This window comes from Carassius auratus, chromosome 7 (assembly GCF_003368295.1).
Source record: "Carassius auratus strain Wakin chromosome 7, ASM336829v1, whole genome shotgun sequence".
In the NCBI taxonomy this organism is placed as follows: Eukaryota; Metazoa; Chordata; class Actinopteri; order Cypriniformes; family Cyprinidae; genus Carassius; species Carassius auratus.
This window is the reverse complement of record NC_039249.1, coordinates 24,372,470-24,396,217: the sequence shown is the minus strand read 5'-3', so window position 1 is coordinate 24,396,217 and position 23,748 is coordinate 24,372,470. Positions and strand designations below refer to the sequence as shown.

The following is a 23,748-nucleotide window of genomic DNA, read 5'->3' as shown; positions in this document are numbered from 1 at the left end:
ATAAGACAGTTAATCAAATTGATTAAGTTTAGCTCCTTTACATTTGGTTGAATTTAACATAATATCAGTGTTTTGTTTTGCAAATATTTCATTAAATTTCATTAAATTGTATTGTAATTAATTAATTCATAGGAAAAAAAAAGTTATACATCAAATTATTACCTCGAAATGTCATAAGACCATCATGAACAATAACAGGTTTTCTTACTGTTGAACTGAGTTGAATTATTTTTCAACACACACACACACACAAACACACACACACACACACACAGACAGACAGTCTAAACAGCACCAACGTTCAGTGTAGGATAATTTGAGTAAGTAATAGGCGGGAGAGTGAGACACAGAAAGAATGATGGGAGGGTGGAGGGATCACTTCTTCTCCATTGTCTTCTCTTTTTTCCCTCTGCTTTCATTTACCCAGACAGGAAGAGTCAATGGTTTAATTACAAGGCTCCAATGCTAGTTAAATTATCAAAATTTAATTTCCACCTTTCAGCCCTCTCTCTCTCATGCTCATTTTCTCTCACTCTTCCAGTCACTCATTTAGCTCAAATCCCATATGTATCCATTATCTTAATGTATTTCATTGGGATATGAAGGACAAAAAGTCTTCTTTTACAGGAGCAGTTAAATCGGGACAACAAATTCATTTTCCCATTTAAAAAAGTCCTAAAGGGCATCAGTATACCACCGTAGCAAGACGTTTCACTTTGATAACAGCAGAAAACAAGTACAAAAATAGTTCATCACTTGATTTCATGCATATCTGGTTCTCTTTAATGAACTGAACCATATCAAGTAGACTTCATGTCCTTCCTAGTTTAATTTGTCTCCCAGCTTTGTTTTTTTTTTTTTTTTGCTGGATCTCAGCACAAACTGAAAAAAAAATTGTCTCCCTTCCCGGCTCAGTGTCAGTCATCTCTTCCGATCGTGCTGTTTTTTGTGCCATTCCTTAACATATACAACCCGAGAGAAAGAGGAAATTAAAATCAAAGGTTCAGAGCACAGAGCACAAATTCAAACAAGCCTCAGTGTACAGTTTATTACTCCTGTGTGCATCCTTTCACCTATTTGTTCTTTAGTTACTTTGAAAAATGTGTGTGTGGATCCATGTGCTTGTTTATTAGCCTGTAGCCATGTGTTCCATTCTATCTCCCATTGGGACCATACTTGTTCCTCTTGTCCTGTTTTTGCTATAAAGTAAACCACACAAGGAGACTTTGATGTCCTTCAGACCTCCGCCGCTATATTTAAACCACAATGCCAAGCGTGGCATCTGTACTTACTCCTGTGGGCATTGAACTCACTATCCTACCATTTTTGTTCATGTGAGAATCATTAAACAAGTGCTGTGAAGCTCATTAGTATTGTTTTGTTTATTTTTTAGCTTCCCTTGCCGAGTGCTGCTTTCAAGCTACGTATAGACATTAATCCAGTTGCTGTTTGTGTCGTTTTGAAGCATGTAGCGCAGTGCGCTAATCTAACTAAAGCTAAAGCAAAATACTTTCACTCAGAGTTATCCCTCCCACACCCCCCACATCAACCCCTCTTCTTCGACCTCTTCAGTCCAGTGACCCCCAGCAATCTCTTCTCTTGTAGCCGTTCCGCCGAGTGACCTTCTCGGTGGTGAGCCAGCCACAGGACCCGCACCAGGGCTCGCTGCAGAGCTGCTACGACAGTGGCCTGGAGGAGTCGGAGACGCCCAGCAGCAAGAGCTCGTCCGGCCCCAGACTAGGTGCCCTCCCTCTACCCGAAGACGCCTATGAGAGGACTACGCCCGATGGCAGTGTCGGTGAGGCAGAGCATATGGAAAATGGTAGGGGCAAACACAAAAAAAAGATAAGTCAGAGTTAGGCTAAACAGCTAAATAAAAAGAGACATACTCATCAGTCAACGAAATAGGACAAATTTCACAAAAGGCCACACACTCACACACAGCTACGCTGACACAGATTTACAGATGCTTGTTTATTGGCAGATATGAATAGAAAAGTCTGAATAGGCGGGAATTGCTAGGTTTGTCTTACAGGCTAAGTATAAAACTGTGATTGAAGTGTTTAGTGTGACTGGCTCAACAGCTCACAAGTATTCATAAGCAGTAACATATATAGTTAAATACAGTTCATTTGTATTTGTTTTGCTGTGTTTACCCAGTAAGAGCTAAAGGTCGGTTAGCGAGTATAGTATCTTAGTATCAGATAAGGTCAGGGCTGTTTCATTGGAGACATAACTCATCGTTTAAACATCAAAGATTTGCTTGTGTGCCAGATAAATAGATTAAAATATCGCTTTCTTCACTTTTACTGTGCTGTGGTGAGTTGAAAAACACATTTTCAGGAACAGTTCTTGCTTGAGTAATTTTGGCTGTTTTTCAGTAATCACTGTCAGTATGATATGCTGCCGTGCCTATCGCGCTCTTTAAATTGTAGGGTTTAACAGGTGAAATGGCTTGAACAGTAAGAGCGTGTATCTAGTTTCATTGTGGCTGAGTTACCTATCCCTTGTAGAAGCTCTCTGTGGTCAACAGTTAGCTCCATTGTTAATGACCAACCAACCAGTGTTGGGTCTGTATCAATGGAGCCACTGTTGGGGAGGTATTCGGTAGCAGTTGTCGAGCATTAAGGGCTGTCTTGTCCACATTTGATACTTTATCAGCAACAGGTGTTTATTGTGTGAGCTCGGTGTGCCATTTTCCGGGGAATGTCTATTCTGCTTACTCATAGGAATACATGTTAGAAGACCAGGAGCCAGGGTTTGTCTTGGAGTCAAGATCAGGTCCATAGCACTAAAGTTTGCCTAGTGTATTGAGTTACCTCATTGAGACTGGTCGCATGACACTAAAACGTTGTGGTTTGTTGAAGGTTGAAAAATGCTAGACTTGGTAAAGCACTGCAGAATTCGATTTTTAACTTTATCGCAAGGAGAACTTTGTCCTAAATGTGGATTAAACAGGCTTTGTGGAATGGAAGATGTTTTTGCCAACTTACTGCATTGGATCTGAAGCCTTTGCATTTGGACACTTCTGCACCAAATTAGCTCAATTAAAGTCTGGCTCTAATTCAGACTAAGCTAAAAATAATTGGTCACTAGGAGATCGATGCAAGGCTGATTAGATCAAAACTGTGAATTTGGCCATCAGTCAGACCCAAGCAGGAGGGAACATTAAGGAAACATATGCTGATGGGTATCGAAAAGCTGTTTATAGTCTCATTTGTGACATTGCATTGGCTTATATATTTCATGTTATCAAAAGAGGTCATCATTCCATTGTCAATAGTTCAAAGGTTAGGGAAGTTATTGATGTGTCCAATGTTGCCATCATTTCATTTATTTAGTCTCAAACTGCACAACTCCAGGAAGTTATAGACATTTGGATGGATGAATGCACAGAGGCGCATACACACACATTGTCTCTGATGTTTTATTAGTAATCATTTAATGATCCGTTTGTCTTCTCATCTAGCTCTCTTTCTTTCTCTCTTCTCTCCTGTTTTCATTCTCTCTTGCCACCTCAAGTCTCTGCATTTTCACTCTCTTCCTGTTCCATTCTATCTTTCTTGTAAGATCTTTCAAGGGCAGATGCAAACAAACAGATGAATCACTTTCTGATAAATAAAAGAGATGCCTCACCCTGCTGCTCCCAATCTTTAGGAGAATCAGTGTGTGTGTATGTGTGTGTGTGTGTGTGTGTGAGTGTGTGTGTGTGAGAGAGAGAGAGAGAGAGAGAGCCAGAGAGAGAAAGCCAGAGAGAGAAGGGTTTAGAGAGGGAGAGATGTTGGGAAAATAGAAAAGTCAGGAGACTATGTTGGGCTTAGAACTGAGCAGAAGTGAACATTAGTACAATAGCTTATGCATTCAATGCAGTTAGAAGTTGATGCTGAAAATTTTCAAAGCTGATGTGCTCTGCTGGGCTCATGCATTATCAAACATCACACACAGAGACTCATACACACTCAAATACACAGCCGGTCACACTTGCGACCCAGCAAAGTTGCTGTCAATGTCTCTTTCATGACAGAAATGTCCTGAGTGTGTGTGTGGATCTATAATTGGCTTAGGCATGCTATTGGTTAGTTCCGCTTTGACTGAGTCTTTTGGGTCGGTGTTAGGTTCATTTAATGCTTTTAATGCTCTCTCAGGAGACTTAGACAACATCCATACTCACTTTTAAGTGTGTGATCATACGTCTTGAGTGCAATTTAGATATATTTACCTTCCAATGGCTTAACACAAAAATACTGACTTTTTTTATACACAAAGTGGTGGGGTTTGATTATAGAAGTTACACACTAAGGTGTTTTGAAGATCTAATGAAATCTAATAGTTTTTTACATTGCTATTTTTATATTTAAAAAGTAGTTTTATTAATACCCCTAGTTTACATGGGGTCACAAATCGTTTTCTTCTGTTTTCTTATATTTGTACATAAGCTTGTTACTTAATATAGGTGATTATATAAATGATCAGATTAATATTTAGTAAGAAAGCTGTCCTTTGACAAATTTATTCATTCATCCAGAGATTTTCTTTATTTTCACTTTATTTGGCTGCAGTCTAAATCACACACACATTAATTAAAATTGAATGTTAATCTAATTAAATGAAACAATGAAATTACATTCCTTAAAGTTCATATTCTTTGTCAAATCAATTAATCAAATAAAGAATATGCACCTTGAGTGTATGTGATATGCTCATATGTATCCCAGGGAGGAAATTATACGATTAAACAAAACTCTGCGCATTTTTATATAAATGTAATTACTTATAATAAAAGTTCAGTGTTTGTTCAGTATATGTTTTCCAAGAAGGCAGCTTTGTTTTGGTTGTTTGAAAAAAAAAAAAAAAAAAGTCAGATTAAGTCACTGCAAGCTGTGCCAAAAAAGGTTTTGTGAGAAAATGAAACAAGGTCGTCTTCCTCTCTCTGTAGCACAACAGGAGTGCAAAGAATGTTGCGGGTTTTTATATGTTGAAAGGGTAACTTTCTCAGTGTCCTTCTCATGGAAAGCACTCAATTAAGTCAGTTAAATGGCAGTCATTGCCCCTCACAGTGCTGCTTCCCTAATGCTATATTACAGCTCTGATAACCTGGAGTCAATTAAAATATGGACGGGAGATCATACAGACACACACACAGACACCCCTGTAGTTAACAGATGGGCAAAATGCCATCACTTGAAAGAAAGAATCAGCCAAGGTCTGTAATTGTGGTCATTATGCATGTGAAGGATGTGTGTGATTGGGATCCTGGTGAGGTTTTTGTTGTGAGTGTGTTTGTTTGTTTTGGGATTAAGGTCATGGCAGGAACTGGGCGTCCCCCTAATGAAGAAGTCCTGCTGTGAAGATGGGTTTTCCAAAACACACGCTCTCTTTCTCCCTCTCTCCCACTCTTTTTCAATTTCTCTTTCTCTCGCGCAAACAAATGTCAATGCAGCACACGCTGCACAAACATACAAAATATTGATAGCACACAGCGATTAGATATTTCCTCCTTTAATGTGCACATAAATGTACCTGTGAAAGAGAGTGTGAGCGAGCGAGCGGGAAAGAGACTGATTGACTTTCTGTAAAACTCCCGCTCTTCGACTTGGTCGTTGTCAATCGATGATCATCCAGTCAATACATTTGCTCTACTCCTCGTTCTTATCTCTTCCTTCTCTCTCTTCACTCCCCTGTGCTGAACCATGGGACTTGCATCTTCTCTCCCCAAGTGTTTCTCTGCTTTCCAACATTATCACTTAGATGTTATTATCCTGTAACTTTGTGGTTTCATTATGGCTGACAGACAAATAGATAGAAAGACAATGCTTTATTTTCCTTAGAGACAGTGGAGCGTTTGCCAGTGATAAAGATAGGCTTTCTCTAGAGGAACAGTGAGCAAAACTCTCTGACCAACGTTTAAACCCTGGAGACGTCTGTCTCTAGAGTCTGCTTATTAGGCCTTAAGTGTTTCTGTAATCTTATCATGGACTGTGGACAGATGCTGGGTGTATAATATGTCTTAAAGCAAGAATTGAGATCTGGCTGAATATAACCTTGTATAATCAACAGCTACTCTCAGATCAGTTAAAGCCCAAGGTTAATGCAATTGGAGATGATGGGAACTGAAATGGTATCTTCAGATCTGTTTATGAATCATAAAAAAACGGCAGGTTTTTTTATTGCCAGTTGTGTTTCAGGATTCACTTTCAGCATTCCACACTGATAGATGTAGATAGGGAAGATTGTGTTGGATCAGCTTGATATTCGCTTTGTTATTTTGCTTTGATTTGCTTGATTGTACACTCTTAAAAATCAAGATACACTGAAAACAAAAAGGTATAGATACACATTTTACTCAGAAATGACTAGTAAATTTCACACCGAATAAAATAGTATCCGCTTTGTGTATATGTAGTGTATGGTTCCATGAAGAACCTTTGTGATCCATACAACCTTTCCATTTTCCAAAAGGTTCTTCAATAGTTGAAAAAAGGCTGTTAAGATTTTCTACTTGTTCTTCAAACTAAAGGAAAATAAAAATGGGGGGAGGGTGTTATTAGCAGCTTCCTTATAGATACCAAACAAACTCACTTGTAGTAGTTAAAAAATATATATATTTGTTAACTGCACAAATTACTTGTACCTCTCAAGTTTGTCTTAGCAACTTGGCCATTAGCAAACATACAGATAAATAAATAAATGAACACCACGCGCACACTCACTTCGTTAGAGAAGCCGGATACAGAGGGCCAGATGGCAATGCCAGTCGCTTTTAATTAAAGCTATTCATATTTCAAGAGCTCGGTAGAGCCTCAATCCAATAAACCTCATTTTTTATTTCTCCAGAACTCAAGCGGGGCCGATAATTGTAGAGAGAGAGAGAGATCACTAAAGCAATGACAAGCATCACAAGCCACCTTTACTGGCATTCGCATTCATTAGAAAGTTTGTGTGTAACCTTTGTTAGTTTTTGTTTGGACTTTGTGGCTTCAGTCAGTTTGGGACAATGGGAGCGAGTTGCTGCGGTTGGTGTGTTGTACGAGCGTCACGTCGGCAGACCTAAGACTCAAGGTCATTTGTTATAGTCAACCAGCACTAAAGAGTTAATAGAGCTCTTCTTTATCAGAAAATTGGAATCAGGTTCAGGATTATGGGCAGGTTCCTACACTTGTAAGGTTGAGTGTGTGCATGTGACATGTTTTGTGGTTGATCTTATTAGGTAAAATATACACTTGCATTCTCATGCGTATTTTGTCTTACTAAAAAAACAGTCACACATCATTAAACAGGATTATTAACACCCAAAGCACAAACACTCATTCGTGCTGCGACCATTATTCAAACATTCCTGTCTTGAATTCCTTTCTCAAACATAAGTGCAGATGGTTAAGCAGTTGTATAACAGATACTCATCTCTGTGTTTGAGAAGATAAAACAGGTATTTCTGGTTACTGGTTTGAATTGTGTAACCATGTCATATTTTACTTCACTCAGCAATTCATCTTCCAGTTGCTTTTAGATGAGACTGTCAGGACGTTGAGCACTAGGAGGTGAAAACGTGTGGATTTTCTTAATCAGTACGAAACAAAAACAAGCTCGCCCCTCTAGCGTGTGCAAACTTCAGGCTTTGGGAGTTCAGTGAAGTGGCAAGTATTGTTCAGGCAGAGCGCCATACTAGACCTGTATAAAACAAGCAGTATTTCACTTGTGTTTCCTGCCAAGTGTTTGTGCGTCACCTGGCTTTTGTGAACAGGTGGAGCCTTCCTGAACATAAAAGCACTAAACATTTTAGAAGTTCTGCGATTATGCAGCCATTCCCAGTGTCTACAACTGAACTGCCCTCTAAGGTACAAAAAAAAAAAGAAAAAAAAAATCTGGCTCGCTTTGGCCTCTGATTTGTGGCTGCTTTGTTCCAACAGCCAAATCATCCACGATGTTGCACCTCAGGAATGTGTCTCTCATTATCTCAAATAATCCTAATTTATAAATTCAAAGAGTGAGAGGGAGTTTAACAACAGAGTTAAGAGGGTGTTTAACCAAGTTATGATTGAATAAATGTTCAAGCCCGCAATGTTTTTTGTCAACAGTGAGTCAACATTGTACTAGTTTAAAACTGCTAATTTAGTTTGGTTGATTAAAGGGTTTGAATAGTACTACAGTATTAATCCAATTTTGCTCATTGGATTAACCCAGCAAGTTAATTTTATATTTCAGTAAAGATGTTTTTCAGTGAAAGAGGACTTGTTGGTTATCATGTTACATGTTATTTTTGCATATTTTTCGAGCATATTTGATTGACGGCACTAACCTTTGGCTTTCGCAGCAGTTCGTTTCTTAACTTTTGATGTCCTGTTGTCGCAGTCAATCATTCCAGGAATTCCCAAAGTCCTCTGACTGGAAAAAACCCAGGGGAATAATGAGTCAGCCGTTTGCTGAGCTTATTGAAAGACTCCCAAGCTCCAAGGCTTGACAAGCCTAGGAATACATATTCAGTATTCCAAGACTTGTTAAAAGGAATCGCACAATAGCCTCACAACATAGATGATTTAGCGTTTTATCTGTACTGCAGCCAAAGTATAGAGAATTCTGTAACCCCGTTATGAAATTATGCAACTCTTTCATGTCAGAAAATACTTTTAACCTATACATAACTGCTTGGAGATTAGTTTGAATGTGTGTTTGAATTAAAATGCATAGGGAAAAACACGAGGGTAACATTTCACTCAGTCTCTCTGGTCAAATGCTTTTATTTACAGCTATTTTTAAGTTCTCTGAGCATTAGGATAATTGTTGAAGGCTGTTTCTTTGAGTGCTCTTATTAAAATCCAAGGCAGGCATTAGTGGAGATGGCCGCAAGACCTTTCAAATAAATGAGACACTCACCATCACTTTGTGGCAAGACTTTGAAGTACCTGCAATCACATCAGGTATCGGATCAGCTTAATTACCGAGCTGGAAATTAAACATGATAAAGCGAGAACGGAAGGAGAGAGAGAGAGAGCGAGAGAGAGAGAGATCAGAGGAGGCCGAAAAGTCATAGAATCTGTATCTTAACACCCTGAATATCATTAACGATCTCATTGCCTGCCAACCATATCACATGACTGCTGTTCGCACCATCAGACAACACCACCCATCTATGTTTAGCTAAAGATGATGGATCGCTTTGCGGTGAAGAAGAGATTAACATTACCACCATCACCCCCCCCCCCCCAATATTTATTTCTCTTGCTGCAAAATGTGATCCATTTTGAAAGGTTTTCCAGCGGTCCCTTTGGCATTGGCCTAGTATAAATCTGCCCCTGTTTTGAGACGAATGAGTAGACTACCAAACTGCAGCGAGAGCTCAAGGTGAGAAAAGGAGGAAGATGCATCCCTGCAGCACAAGAAGCAAAGCCACTGAGGCCTTTGGCATTCTATTATTCTCTTCTTCCTTCCATTCACTCGTCCTCCTTTGTCTTATTAAAAAAGAAACAGGCTGGCATTCCGCTCGCAGAGAGCATGAATGTAGGTGAGGCAGAATGAGTGTGACGGGAGGAGATGTTTCTGCACGTGTCAATTGGTGGCATTTGGGAGGTTCGCCTCAAAGCTCTCGTTGTGCCTCTGTCCCGCACCTCTTAGCATGAACCGTGACCTTTCACAAACAGAAAAGCGTCCGTCTCTCAAACTATCGCATTTAACAGAATCAATCCCTTTCTTTCTAAAAATAAACATTGGGGAATTGTGCAACAAACAGACAAAAAGAAAGTATTCTGTCATATCTGCTCAAGTCATGCATTATGGCAGCATTTTCTTTTTATCAGCATCTGAATGTTTTCTAAGCAAGTGCCTTGATGTCTAGAAATTGCGTGTCAATTGAAAAACAGTGCAAGGTCAGGGAAAGAAAGGAATTGTGGCGGCAGCTAGACAAATAAAATAAACACCTGACAGTTCAGGGAATTATTTTTGGCATTGCTTTTCATTGGGTGTCTGTTGTGAGGTGAATATGCATTGGCACATAATTATTGAAATGTCATGTAAAATATGCCTGGGGCCTGACAAATCTCATTCAAGTCTCTCCTACAACTGTATGCTCCCCACTGCGTTTTGAAGGTTTAGTCTTTTTTGGGCTGCAAACAGTGGCAAAGTAGATGCACGGCCACTAGAAATGCACAAAACGCACACACGTGTTCACCCAAACCTTACAGAGAGCCAGGTGATGGCAGTCAAAACACTAGATAAAACTTTTCTACTTTGCACTTTTAACCTCCCACATACCACAACACACAAATGGGCCGATTCAGCAAACAAAAGAACAAAAATGTTCAGAGGTACAAAGAGCGCAGACTTTGAAAAAGGGATGAGTGAGCCCTAAAGGGAGCAACGATTGTTTTTCATTATGTAAAGAGAAGTCGGCATAAAATACTCCAAGACGCAGACAATTACCTCAAGATCACATGACTCTGACAGAAAAGACAGAAGAAATGGATTTATAACCCTTGCCGGAAAAAAAGGATTAGTGACTTTAACACAAAACAAGAGACACACACCTGGTTTGAGGGGACTAGAATGTGAAACAAAAGGTGTGTGTGTGTGTGCCGTTCAGGGCTTTTGTGTGGTTACTCTAAGGAAATAATGACTAGCCATGGGCGATACGAGGCAGGGCCATGGAGGGAGTTTACCAGAGCCCGTGGCTCTCTTAGCCATAGACTTCTTTATATTCTCTCCATCAATCTAGCCTTCCATTCTCGAAGGACTTCTATCAGATTGCGTTCCTTCTCTTTCTTTGCTGCTTCTTGTATCCCGTTGTTTTTCCGTCCCAATGTTGCTGTCAGTCTTTCCTTAGCTCTTGCTGTTCTACTTAAAAATTAAACATGAGTGATTAATCCCATATTTCTTTCTTTCTTTCTTTCTTTCTTTCTTTCTTTCTTTCTTTCTTTCTTTCTTTCTTTCTTATGTCTTTACTTGTGTTTGTTTTATAATTAAAAACACTTGCTACTATTGAAGTGAAATATGGATAAAGTTAAGGACTGGTTTAGTGTTATGGTTAAGTTTAAGGGAGAATTATAATGTAGTTGTGGATTTAATACACATGCAATAACATGACATTTTAATAGAAGTACAATGTAAAATCTTAGACGATAAGTACATTTTATGAAATAATTGATTTAAATGTTACATTTTAGTTAAAATGTCAATTCTTTCTTTCTTTCTTTCTTTCTTTCTTTCTTTCTTTCTTTCTTTCTTTCTTTCTTTCTTATGTCTTTACTTGTGTTTGTTTTATAATTAAAAACACTTGCTACTATTGAAGTGAAATATGGATAATGTTAAGGACTGTTTTGGGGTTATGGTTAAGTTTAAGGGAGAATTATAATGTAGTTGTAGATTTAATACACATGCAATAACATGACATTTTAATATAAGTACAATGTAAAATCTTAGACGATAAGTACATTTTATGAAATAATTGATTTAAATGTTACATTTTAGTTAAAATGTCAATTCTTTCTTTCTTTCTTTCTTTCTTTCTTTCTTTCTTTCTTTCTTTCTTTCTTTCTTTCTTTCTTTCTTTCTTTCTTTCTTGTTTGATCTCCATGCATAGGCTTCTCTTAGATGCAACATTTGCTGTAGTGAAGGGGGCTGGTGGTGGATGGATTGACATAATGATAAAAACCACCCACACTGATTTAGTGCCACAGTGCTTGGATGATCTGACAAAACCGGAGAGAGGTTTTAATCCGTAAGATGGGCTCCTCAAATCCACTCACAATACCCACAAACAATACACCCACCCCTGAGGATGCACACACACAAACACAAGCAGAAACCAAGCGACAAATTGGAATTGAATTCTGCATAAGGCCAAGGCTCAGCAAGTAGGCCATGGCAAGAAATATTTGTGTCCGATTTATCCGCTGCAAAACTAGAATGAAAACGACTCCCCCTCCCCACAAAACCCCCCTATTTGTTGCTTACAGCCTAGGCCTAATCTTCAGGGTTTTTTGATGGTCAGAGAGAAAAGAAGGATGATAAACAGAAATAAGCGCCTAAGTCAGGCTCCCTCTATTGTTTGTTTAAGCTTTGTTCTTTTTCTCTCCATTTTTAGCATGTTTGTTATCATGGAGGTGGCTTAATATACAACGGCCACTATTATGAAGGAAGCTCTGTTCTTTAGAGTCCTTGCATACGAGTGAGGATATTTTGCTAACAGGTGCAATGCTAGCAGCCTCATTTGTCTTGAACACACAGAGGTGATTTATTCGATAGTGCAGGTTCCCTTCGGAGAAAACCGCTAGCTCTGCTGTTACTGAACAATATGGCTGACAGTGCTGCCTGTATATATAATATTAGGTTAGTCTGCTTTGCAAGGCATCCTTTTAGTGTTGAAAGTAATGTGTTACTTCAATCGTGTTATTTTTTCTCTGTAACAAATATCAGAGACTTTTTTTATTATTATTATTATTATTATTACATTAAATGTAAAAAAAAAAAGTGAATATATTACACAGGAGAACAATTACGATACATGCGTTATAACAAATACAATTACAAAAAAGAGTAGTTAAGTGTGATTAATTAAAACCTGTAAATTAACCATCCATCAGAAAGACTAATATTAAACACTTAAAGAATGACACTTTGATTTGGCATGTGTATTTTCTCAGACTGTGCTGAAATTGACAAAGCTGAAGAGAATAGAGAAATGAGAGGCACAAATCAAATTTAAGGACGGCGAAGCTATTGCCATTTATCTGCGATCGATAAAGAGGTGTTTTTAAAGGTTTCAGTCATGTCGCAAGAAAATACATTACATGACTAAACCCAGCCTTGACTTGACGAGTATTTGACTTTCCTAATGGTTTTCAAACGTTCACGGCCATCACTATTACTTGGCAAATTGCCTTTTTTTCAACAAAGACTAGACTTGGGTAAATATTTTCCTCTAATTATGAGCAGACGTCAGACTAGCAGGAACAGGCTAAAAGCCTTCCACTGGAGACATTAATCAATGCTAAAACAACATGGACACCACTTTCACTCGTCTGTCTGAATGGCAGGCCTCACACCACAGGTGAACTTCAGCTGAGTTCAGACGATGTCATGCTAGTGCAGCCTGGTGAACTATGATCCAATTCACAGAGTGAATGAAATAATTGATGGTGCAGAGAGTTTTGCTCTGGGGGTGAAGCTGAGGAGAAATGGGCCACTTTTTAGAGGAATGAAATGAGTGATGGGGGAATCTATAACCCCTGTGTTGTGCAAGGTAAGACATGCCAGCGAACCATTCATCTGTTTAAATCCTACAAACATTGCGTTGCCCCACCTCACCTTCCAAATCATCTCTAAATCTGTTTTTTTTTTTTTTTATAAAAAAAAATAAGAATGAAAAACAGTACAATTTTAATACCCGCCCATTTGTAATATTAATCAAATTGGTCAACAGATTATCAGCCAAGACCAGATGGTTTTAGGCTTCGAAATGGCAATTTCCTGATGGTCTATATTTGCGCTTTTTTTTTTGTCTTCTTTCGTCTCCCAATCATTTCTCTCACACTTTCTTGTTAATTTCATTTTGGTTTATGTGCATGCGTTAAGCTTGGATTACTTTTGCTTATCCAACACTAGCTGTTAAATCTTCCTTCTTGTCTCTATGTAATTTTTGGCCCCGTATATAATCTGCACATATGAATTAATCCCACCCCTCTGTCTGGCTAAGAAAATGCCGATGGAGGCATTGTAGCATTGGGAATATACTGCTGTACAAAAAAATTAAGTTTTATAAAGCTGACTGGCTCTGGTTGTGTTTCAGAAAGTGTAATAGCAGACGTTCTTTATCTGGGATTTACGCTGATGCATGTGACAGTGTACAAAACTCTCTTTCTGAGTTTGCAGCCGGGGCCCAGAGGAAAGACACTTTATCTGTACAAGGTGATTAGGAGAGAAAGAGGTTTACTGTTTATGAGCTTGCAAATCTCCTCTCGACTCAGGTTAGTCTTTGGTCTCTGTCTGAATGCGGGGTGGAATTACTAAGGAACATCTTGCCTAAACCCACAGCACCTCCGCATTTATTACTGGATATGATGGTGAACTGTCACAAGCAAAGAGACCCTCCAAGAGACTCTGCAAGATGGCTGCCAGTGGAGAGAACGCTATATTTCAGAGCTCCTGCCAAATACAAATGTACCTCCGGCCTCCATCCAAAAGGCTGAGTCTGCATTCAGAAATTGGAAGTGGAATTTTATTCAAACCTAAATATAAACAGAATGGTTTTGGATAAAAAAAAAAAGTAAGAAATATAAATTGAGATTTTGTTATATATTTTTTTTGTTATATAATTGTGATTTTGTTACATTTTGTTCTATTACATGTCACTAAAGAAAATTTGAGACATTGACCATGTGAACTCAAATCTTGGAATCAGGTTTTGCACAAACCTGTGGAGTCCATGTCCGCTAATGCAGTGGTTCTCAAGATCATTTAAAGAGCAATGTTGCGATAAATGCTTTGTTTTTAAATTTTCCCAAACCTCTTACCAATTATAATTTGTAATAATAATTATTTGAGTTACTTATTTTAATCTGTTCACTCTCCTAATTTCTGTAAACATTACCTTTATATTTCTATGGACAGTAGTCAAAAAGGTTGAGTAACAATGATCTAAAAGGACATACCAAATATTAAGCCTTTATTAATTAATTCAATTCAACTTTTCACTCAACTGTTGTCCTGATAATATAAATTGTAATATAAAATAATAATAATAATTATTAAATGAATTTTAGTGGTGGCCTTTGACTTTTGTATCCACTGAATCTATACAAAGTTGCATTAATTACGACGCAAATTGACATGACTCCAAACAAAAGCCCCTGACACATTTACAGAGTTTTTGTCTCAGCTCAGTTCTTCGATGGATAATTATTGCACACTTTCCCCTCTCTCCCCCGGTAGCTCAGGTGGTGCCGTCCCTTTTGTAATCATCTGTTTATGCCGCATTCTTTAATATCGTTCCTCCAGTAATCAGTCTGCCCACCAGTCCTGTAGAACCGCTATTCCTCCTGCCTGCCATTATTTAATTGCAAATCGTCAGGAGTCGGTAGTTTGGGGATATGGATGTGTCAAAAGCTTCGGAAACGGGAGTTTTTTCGACATCCAATTAACGAATGCTCATTTATCACGGCAAGGCATCACAAGGGCCCGCCGCCACGCATGTTAATAATAGTATCATAAGCAAGTTCAAAACTCCCATGCTGTCTGTGCCGGGGCCCCAGCAGGTCACTTTGCAACGTTCATTAGAGAGGAAAAGGGTGGACGCTGAGAGAGAGAGAGCGAGAGAGATGAGAATAGATGTTGTTTCTGATTTAGAAACGAGAGGATGTGGTTCTTTGTGTCCTGTGTGGTTGTCTGTGGTTACTCGTTGTTATCAACGAAGGACAACCAGAATGTATGTGTGTGAGAGAGAGAGAGAGAAACACTGTCTCTGGTTTCAGAGCCATATTTATGAATGCCATCTTTATGCACTCAAGTTAAAGAGATGGTTCAAACAAAAATGGAAATCTATTATCATTTGCTGACATTCGGGTTGTAGACATTGCTCCAAAACGCATATGATAAGTAATAAAAATGCTCTGTACAGCTTGTTTGAGATGTTCCAAGTTTTTCTGAAGCCATACAAAAGCTTTATGTGGCAAATAGACTTAAACTTAAGTCTCGATTCACTGAAATGCTTGACGTGAAAGTTTAAAAGTCAGGTTTTTTTTTTTTTCAGTTGATCTGGTTCACAAAACTGGTTTAAATTATTTATTCACGAACATTAAAAGCTTTAAAACTACATTGTATTTTCCACAGAAGGACAAAAAGTCTTCAATGTATGGAATGATGATTAGTAACATTATCTTTGGAGCTATATTTCATAATACATATAATATCATACAATCATCAAACCTTCAATATCATGTTTAAGAGCTGTACTTATTATTGTTTACATATTAATATAGAAAAAAATTATCTTATGATCTCCAAGGCTTTAATTTTATCATAAATGCAGTAAAAAAAATAGTAATATTATGAAAAAATTCAATATTTAAAAATTAATTTTATTTGAATATTTTATTTTATTTTTTAAAATGTATTAACTAAATGTAATATGCATTATTATTTTACTTTATAATGTTTTATTTAATATTTACACGTATTGTTTAATTAATTTTAATGAAGTTTAAAATCTTTTCGGATTCTGTGATGTCAAAGCAGAAATTTTAAGCGCCCATTAGTCACTTTTGATCCATTTAATACATTCTTACTGAACAAAAGTATTAATTTCTCTTAATTAGCCTATGCAGCTTCATACCGGCATTGGCAAATAAATACAGCCCAAGACTAAACACATTTTCAATGGTCTTGTCAGTCCAGCTGCATTTCACAGATGTGAGTAGCCTTTAGCAGTTCAGTTCCTGGGCTGATCATGTCCTTTTGACCATTGCCTTTTGCCTCAACAAGACGCTTAACCCCCGTCCGCTCCAGAACATCCACCCCTGTTCATCCCCCTTTTGTCTGTGTCGGATTACATTAGGAATACACAAAGTGAAGAATTCCTGGACAAACTGAATGCAATTAGCAAAACAAAAGACTTAAATTCCACAATCCACAGTCTTAACTGTGCGTATGTGGGTGCATGTCTATCTAAACACAGCAGCCATGTTTTGTTGAGCTCATAGGCACAGTAAACACAATGATAAGAGTGGCTCGGGAATGTATCAGGGGAAATATATGGTGCCGTTTGTTGCTGTTGTCGTCCTTGGCATCAGGTTGGAAAATATTTTACCCATCCTTGTTATTTTTTTTTTCTTTCTAGTCTTTCTCATTCTCTCTCCCTCCATCTATCCTTCTCGTTCTGTCTGTCCTCAAGGTCCCAGACAGTCAGAAATAATTCATTTTCAGCTACACTACAAGAAATGGTGAAAACAAAGAAATAAAGACAGGCTTGTTAACTAATCTTGGACAGGCAGTAGCCTAGATTCCTTTCACTCTCTCTCTCTCTCTCTCTCTCTCTCACACACACACACACACACACACACACACACACACACACACTCCAGTGATTAAATATCTGCAGAAGCTCATTTAACAATCAAGCATAGATTATGGATTACAGTATTCCAGATCTGATTTCAAACTTCATATTTTGATATACGTTTAAAGATTGTCCAAACAGTCCAAACCATTCCAGTCTCGGCTTTTTCTGCATTTCGACAGGCACACACACACACATTCCCTCCAGGGGCGAAGGTGTGTTATTGGATCAGAGGCCGTTCCTGTAAATGGAGATCTGTGTGTTTACATCAGTAAGTGGATTATGGCCGGCCAGTTTTCCTCACATCAGTCCCTTAACTTATGCAGCATGAGGAGTTTTCACACACATGATCACTCACACACAGAGAAGAGTGAAGGAAAAAGCATATAAATATACAGAGTGAGGAGAGATGATGGGCTCAGTAATCGTGTTAGTGTTGATCTGAACGCTTGATTCTCTTCAAATCACTTGACAAAACAGAACTCAGAGGTCATGGATACAGAAATTGATTTATTCATATATATTATTGGCCATCTGATGTTGATTTTAAGCGCCTTTTATAACTTCATGAGGGAATGTTTGATTTTAACCATATAACATATAAACATCTGTTTAGCTACCTACATAGGTATTTACCTTCTAAGGCAGCATCCTAACCGAATTAGCAACAAAATATGCACAAGTATTGGTCCCACTTTATATTAAGTGTCTTTAAATATTATGTACTTGCAACAAAATTAAGTACAATGTACTTACTGTGTTCATATTGTATTGCAAAACATGTGCTAAAGATGCTATAAATGTAATTACAGATATTAATTACAGATGTAATTTTTCTTTTTTCTTTATGCAACATGTATGGCACAATAAGTGTGTTGTATCAAGTTATTAAAGTTTAAGTATATTGTAGTTAAGGCCACAAGTATTACATTTAGAGTAAAATTGTATTTTAATTGTACATTTTAGACAGTTTTAATCAATAATTTTCTGTATTGAATGTATTATATCCAACACACTTTTATGTTTATTTAAAAAAATAAATAAACTAAATACAATTTTTTAAAAAAGAAAGAAAAACTACAAAGATATTCCTTTCATTTTTTTCTTGCATTGATCCTTCTTTAATGTCTGACCCTAATAGATATGCACTGTATATTGTATTAATCTAGAAAATTACCGTACATGTCACAGTTTTGCGCATAGTCCCACCCCAGATAGCTATGGTCTGTTTTGAGATCCACTTTAATAATTTTAAATGAACTCTGTGGATAAACATGTAAAATACTGAACTGGTTTGAGTGTAGTAGATAGTATTTCTGATGTCCAAAGGATTATTGCTATGCATTGAGACTCTTGTTATCCTAATGTAATATATTCCACATCACATTAGAATGAATGATCTTGTGTTAATGAAATGCAGTAATTAATGAATCGCATTAGAAAAGAGCTGAGAGGGGTAAGATAGAGAGAAAAACAGAAAGAGAGGCTTTAATATGAGGGTTTAAAATGGCTTCCGCAGAACTGAGACGGAATACTAGGTCTTTGCTTTTTTATTGGGGTGATTACACAAGCTGACAGTCCATTCTGTTGGCTAGCCATCGGTGTTGTAGTCGGAGAGTGGGGAAATAATCCTTCTCGACAGCCAGTCCTGCCGTGATATGAGAATACTTCTGGAGGATTCTCTGGTAATTACGGCCACTGTGTGAGGCAGACGCTCTGTGTGAGTCGGGCTTTATGACACGTCTCTAAACATCACTAAGCTCAAGGAGATGATGTTTACGTCTATCTGTGCATTTGCATGAGTTTGCGTGAGGATTTGGCTTGCAAAAACGAATCATTTATGTAAAGATTTATTGTTTCTTTACAAGCGCCTTAGTATTTATTTTAGTCTATTACAACCAAATTCACTGTGTTGTAAGAGTGTTTATACTAATTTATAATACTAATTAGAATTGCAAAATAAATCATAAACCAAACATTTAATACAATACAATTATATGTTACTTTATATATAACATTTTGGAAAAAAATGTTCTGTATTTAGCAAGACGGATTACAAAAGTGGCAGTAAAGAATGAATAAATTGCTAGGCTTGTTTCCATGACAGATTTGCGCAAAACCTTCGCGATATTTTATAAATGTCGATAAAAAAAAGTATGGCGAAATGATGGCATTTCCATTAACCAATGCTATGAGACTAAAACATAAACTTTTGCCTCTCGCGAAAAGTCATTGTTACAAATTTTGGTGGGATTTTGACGGATTTTGGTTTCATTTATTCAAATTAGGCATATGCATGTATCTTTACAGAAGCAGTACAGAGAGCTGCTTCAGAAACGTGTGTGGCGCGGTTGGAATAAACACAAGCATTGACTAGCGTGGCCGTATCAGAGCCACATTGCTCTGCAGACGTGTGCAGTGTAAATTGTCTAAGCATTAATGGTAGGTAAAGCCCCTTACACTGGAGAGCAGCAACTTATTAAGTGTTTCTTGGAGGTTATACTACATTAAAGAATGATCATATGACATTTTGCATATGCCATGTGACCTGTAAAGCGTCAAAAAATAAAAATAAAAATTCCTTTGCAGTTTTGTGAATTGTTCCTTTTCTCAAAACTCATGCGAGCGTAAAAACTTTTTTTGGGATATACAGTATGGACATTTCCATTAGTTCATATTTGCTTAAATTTCAAACTAATTATGTTATTTTGAACTATCATAATAAAAACACACACACACAAAAAAAAAATGGCTTACACAACTATTTTCAACATTAATAATATTTAGAAAGTAGTAGTATTTTTTTATTATTATTACTTTTATTAATCATTGTGCACCAAATCACTATTATAATGGTCTATGCATTTGTTTAATATGCTACATTTCTGGAAGCCATGTAGTTCAATCAAAGCCCTGAGCTATATCCTACTCCAAGAAACGCTCCTCCAAAATATTGATATAAGCAATACATTAATTGTAATTAATTTGATTAAACTTTTAATCAATCAACAACCCTGCTAAAATCTTTTTGAAACCCTACAAGCATCTACTGTATGTACTCCGATAATCCTCTGTTAATGCACTTGGCGCATTGTGTTACAAGGCTTTTAATTTTGAAGGGTATCTGTGTCCTTTAAAGTAGAGATAATGACTAATAGTTTTATGCTAGGCCCGTTTGATTGACAGCCCATGGTAATTGAGCTCGATAGTGCGCCCCCTACTGACCCCCGGTGAGTGACATGTCCTGAACCTGGGGTTGAGTTCCCAAAGTCAAGGGCCTGCATTACCATACCACGCTGTCAGAGAGGAAGATGGAGAAAGAGAGAGAGAGAGAGAGAGAGAGAGAGAGAGAGAGAGAAGAGCAATGAAGGGCTCTCCTTCTCAGAGGTGTTTAATTATCTTCACTCAGGACCATGCCCCACCTGTTCCCTCACACCAGCTGACACAACCAACAACTGCCAAACAGATGACAGATAGATTAACCAGAGCACACCTGTAGAAAAGTGAGGGAACGATCCTCCTCCGTCGTCTTTCCGTCCACACAAACCACAAACCCATATAGCAATATGGCTCTTTTATTGCAGGACAAGTGAAAAGTATGTTAACGATCTCCAGCAAGCTGCAATTATTAGCGATGTGACAATGAGTCAATGCCATTACGACCTCTCCGCTCCCTGGCTGGGGTTTTGCGTCAAATAACCCTTTAGTCACGCGTGGCTGCAGTAGATAGCATAAAAAGTCATCATGCAGTGCCGGCCATGACGCCTAATCAAAACGCTCTTTGTGTCGGCTTTAATCTGGCTCTCTCTAGACCATCCGAGCTGTTCACACTTCCCCGGCTTCCTCTCTCTCCTCGCCCGTCTCCCAAATGAATCAACAATGTTTGGGAGGGAAAAATGAAATAGAGCTACCGACGAGAATTATACAGCACCAGGGCTGCGATGACAGCTGGAAGGCCGACCTTGTTCCCTCAAGCTCAATGTCAGAGTGAGAGGCCACTGCCTCAATCACTACAGCACACTGTTGACAGGTTGGAGAAATATTGATTTTTAACATATGAATGTCTGTTAAGCCGCTGTTACTGGATAAGAATTGTATGTAGGTGCTTAAAGCGCAATGTCAAGCTACTCTTTAATATTTCATCGCAGAAGGCTGAGCAGACAGAAATATGACGTTTGAAATACTACCAACTACCCGTGTTCATTTTAGTTTAGTCGCAGTTGTGTCATATTCAGTCATTTTCAAATATTCAAATTTTACTTATGTAAAGCCTTTTTCCCACTGAGTGATTTTAATAATCCTAGAAGATCAGTGTAGGTCACACTGTGCGACATGGATCTAATAATTTTGAGTACAATATGCATGTAGACTGTACGATGATGAACTTTTAACTTCTGCTATGTTGTATGTTACTATAGAAGATTAAAATGTCATCGACATACGCTAGTGGTATACAAAAAGAGCATGATTAAACTTTGACAGCTGGAGTTTTCATGTGTGTTGAAAAAAGTGGAAGCGTCCAAAGAGATAGAGATAAGAGCTTAAGGAAAGCAGTTTTATGTTTTAGCGCCATGTCGCGTTCATGTCGCAGTTTTATCGGCTGGTCAGTAAACGTGGGTTGCAGCAGCAAACAAGCTGTGCAATGATCTTGCTGAATTTTCGACACTGTCAGAAAACTATCGCAGGCTATCTTTTGCCGCAAGACCATGACAATAGCCATCTTTGAGACTGAACGATATAGTTTGACATAGTATGGCAGCGAATCTTTCGCCTGGGACAACAGAAAATAATGCAGTGTGTCCCTGGCTTAAAACAATAAAGGACAATAAAGCTTTTAATTTTTCTAGTTCAGTTCCAACTGTTCAGATATTTTATATACCAAAAAAAAAAAAAAAAAAAAAAAAACACCAGCAAGTTCTTGGGTCGCTGAAATAATATAATTATGACTTTTATGATTTTCTGTAATAATACAATACTGTGAATACACAGTGCACATTACATTTACTGTTGCTTTGCCATATCTATTCAACAGTACGATTTAATCAAATATGTTTAATTATCATCATGATAAATTCATCTCTTCTTTGGTATATCTGATTCTAAAAGCTCTTTGGTAATGACTGTAATGATTTGTAAGCATTCTCATTGATCGTATTGATGCTTCTTATAAAACGGCCAGATTAAACTGCTGCTTACATTAGTGAAAGGTAAAAGTTATTTGTGGAATGCAGTACTATTTTCCCAATACAGACCGCAGGAAAAAATAGCATTTCCTTTGGTGTTTTTAAGGCGGACTAGATTAGCGGGGTCAGGCTTGTCTGTCTGGAGCGAGGTTCAGCTGTCTGATGGCTTACTTTAGCAGATGGATCCACAGGAAGTTCTGCTGAGCTGGGCACTAATGTCCAGCTAAAGCTTCTAGGCAGCTTTCAGCACTTACTCAATGTCTGAAGCACTCTGCTAAAGCAGCTCAAGAATGGACCTCTTTCTCTATCTCTCTGTCTCATCTTTTAATCATTCTTTCTTTCCTCCTTTCTTTCTTCCTTTCTTTCTTTCTTGAATCCTCTCTATCCTTTGCTCACGCAGGCACACACACGCATACACACACTCTGTGTCCCTGTGGCAAGAGCTGAAAGATGCTGACAGTGTGGCCTTTTGTGTGATGACACTGACTCTGTAGCTCCCAACACACTACTGTAAACAGAACCGACGAGAGCGGCAGAAAGAGAAAGATTTCTTTCCGCATTTATCTGCACGTATGGAGGGACTCGCGATATTTGTTCCATGGTATATGCCACGCACAGTTGGGCTTCTATCCTGTTGTAGCGTATTTATCACGGTTGGGTAGAGCCCTTCCCTCTTTTGGAATCTGAATGCCTGTGTACGCAGGTGTGGTGATGGAGATTGTGTAAGACAGAGGTAGGGGGGATATGTTTGCCTTAGGGTGGGCCACTGGCTCTTGTAGACCATTTGGCGGGGAATGGGCCTGCCTGCTTTACTGGTAGGGTAAAGAGCTGTCTCTACAAATCACAGCAGACAGTATGAGGGGAACGAGAGATAAATAGAATGAGAATGAGAAGAACAAGATATACTGTGGATAGATAGATAGATAGATAGATAGATAGATAGATAGATAGATAGATAGATAGATAGATAGATAGATAGATAGATAGATAGATAGATAGATAGATAGATAGACAGATTCCTTATTTCATGAAGAATGAGTCTGTTTAATCCCTTTCTCTATTGGTATTCCAGCCCTGTCTCTGGCAAGTCAATAGATTTCAATGTCAATTTAGGCTCTGTGCTGCTGCTCATTTTAAACCAATCAGCCTTCCCATTTATGAGCAGAGTACAGCAAACCGATATTAATATCTCAAGTCAGATCAGCTTCAAACTGTTCAAGCCAGGTAATGGGAGCTAGTATTAGCACTCACAGCAGGACGGTTTAAGTTAATCTGAATGTCATTCTTTTTTTTCATTTTTTTTTTCATTTCACTCTTTGTATCTACAAAGGGTGGTTTCCTTGTTTTAAAGGGTCTTTGGACGTGTAATCAATGCAAGCAAAACATTACATCTGCTCTTCCAGAAGGTGAAAGCAGGAAAGGCGGGCTGGACTCTCTGTTCTAGTCAAGTTTCCAGCTCTGTGCTGCCCCCTGTTGTTTGCTTTTGGAACTGCATTTCATTTTTATTTATTAGTGCTCTTCAAC

General features: G+C 38.1%; 2 protein-coding genes across 2 annotated transcripts in view; one reads left to right on the top strand and one right to left on the bottom strand.

The window, feature by feature from the left end:
• Positions 1-23,748, bottom strand: part of LOC113106275 (microtubule-associated protein 1A-like) — a 1,143,919-nt gene that overhangs the window by 183,284 nt on the left and 936,887 nt on the right.
• LOC113106281 (protocadherin-7-like) overlaps positions 1-23,748 on the top strand; it is a 114,271-nt gene that overhangs the window by 55,646 nt on the left and 34,877 nt on the right. The window contains 1 exon segment of the mRNA XM_026268028.1: positions 1,606-1,822. Coding sequence (XP_026123813.1) covers positions 1,606-1,822 — 217 coding nt within the window.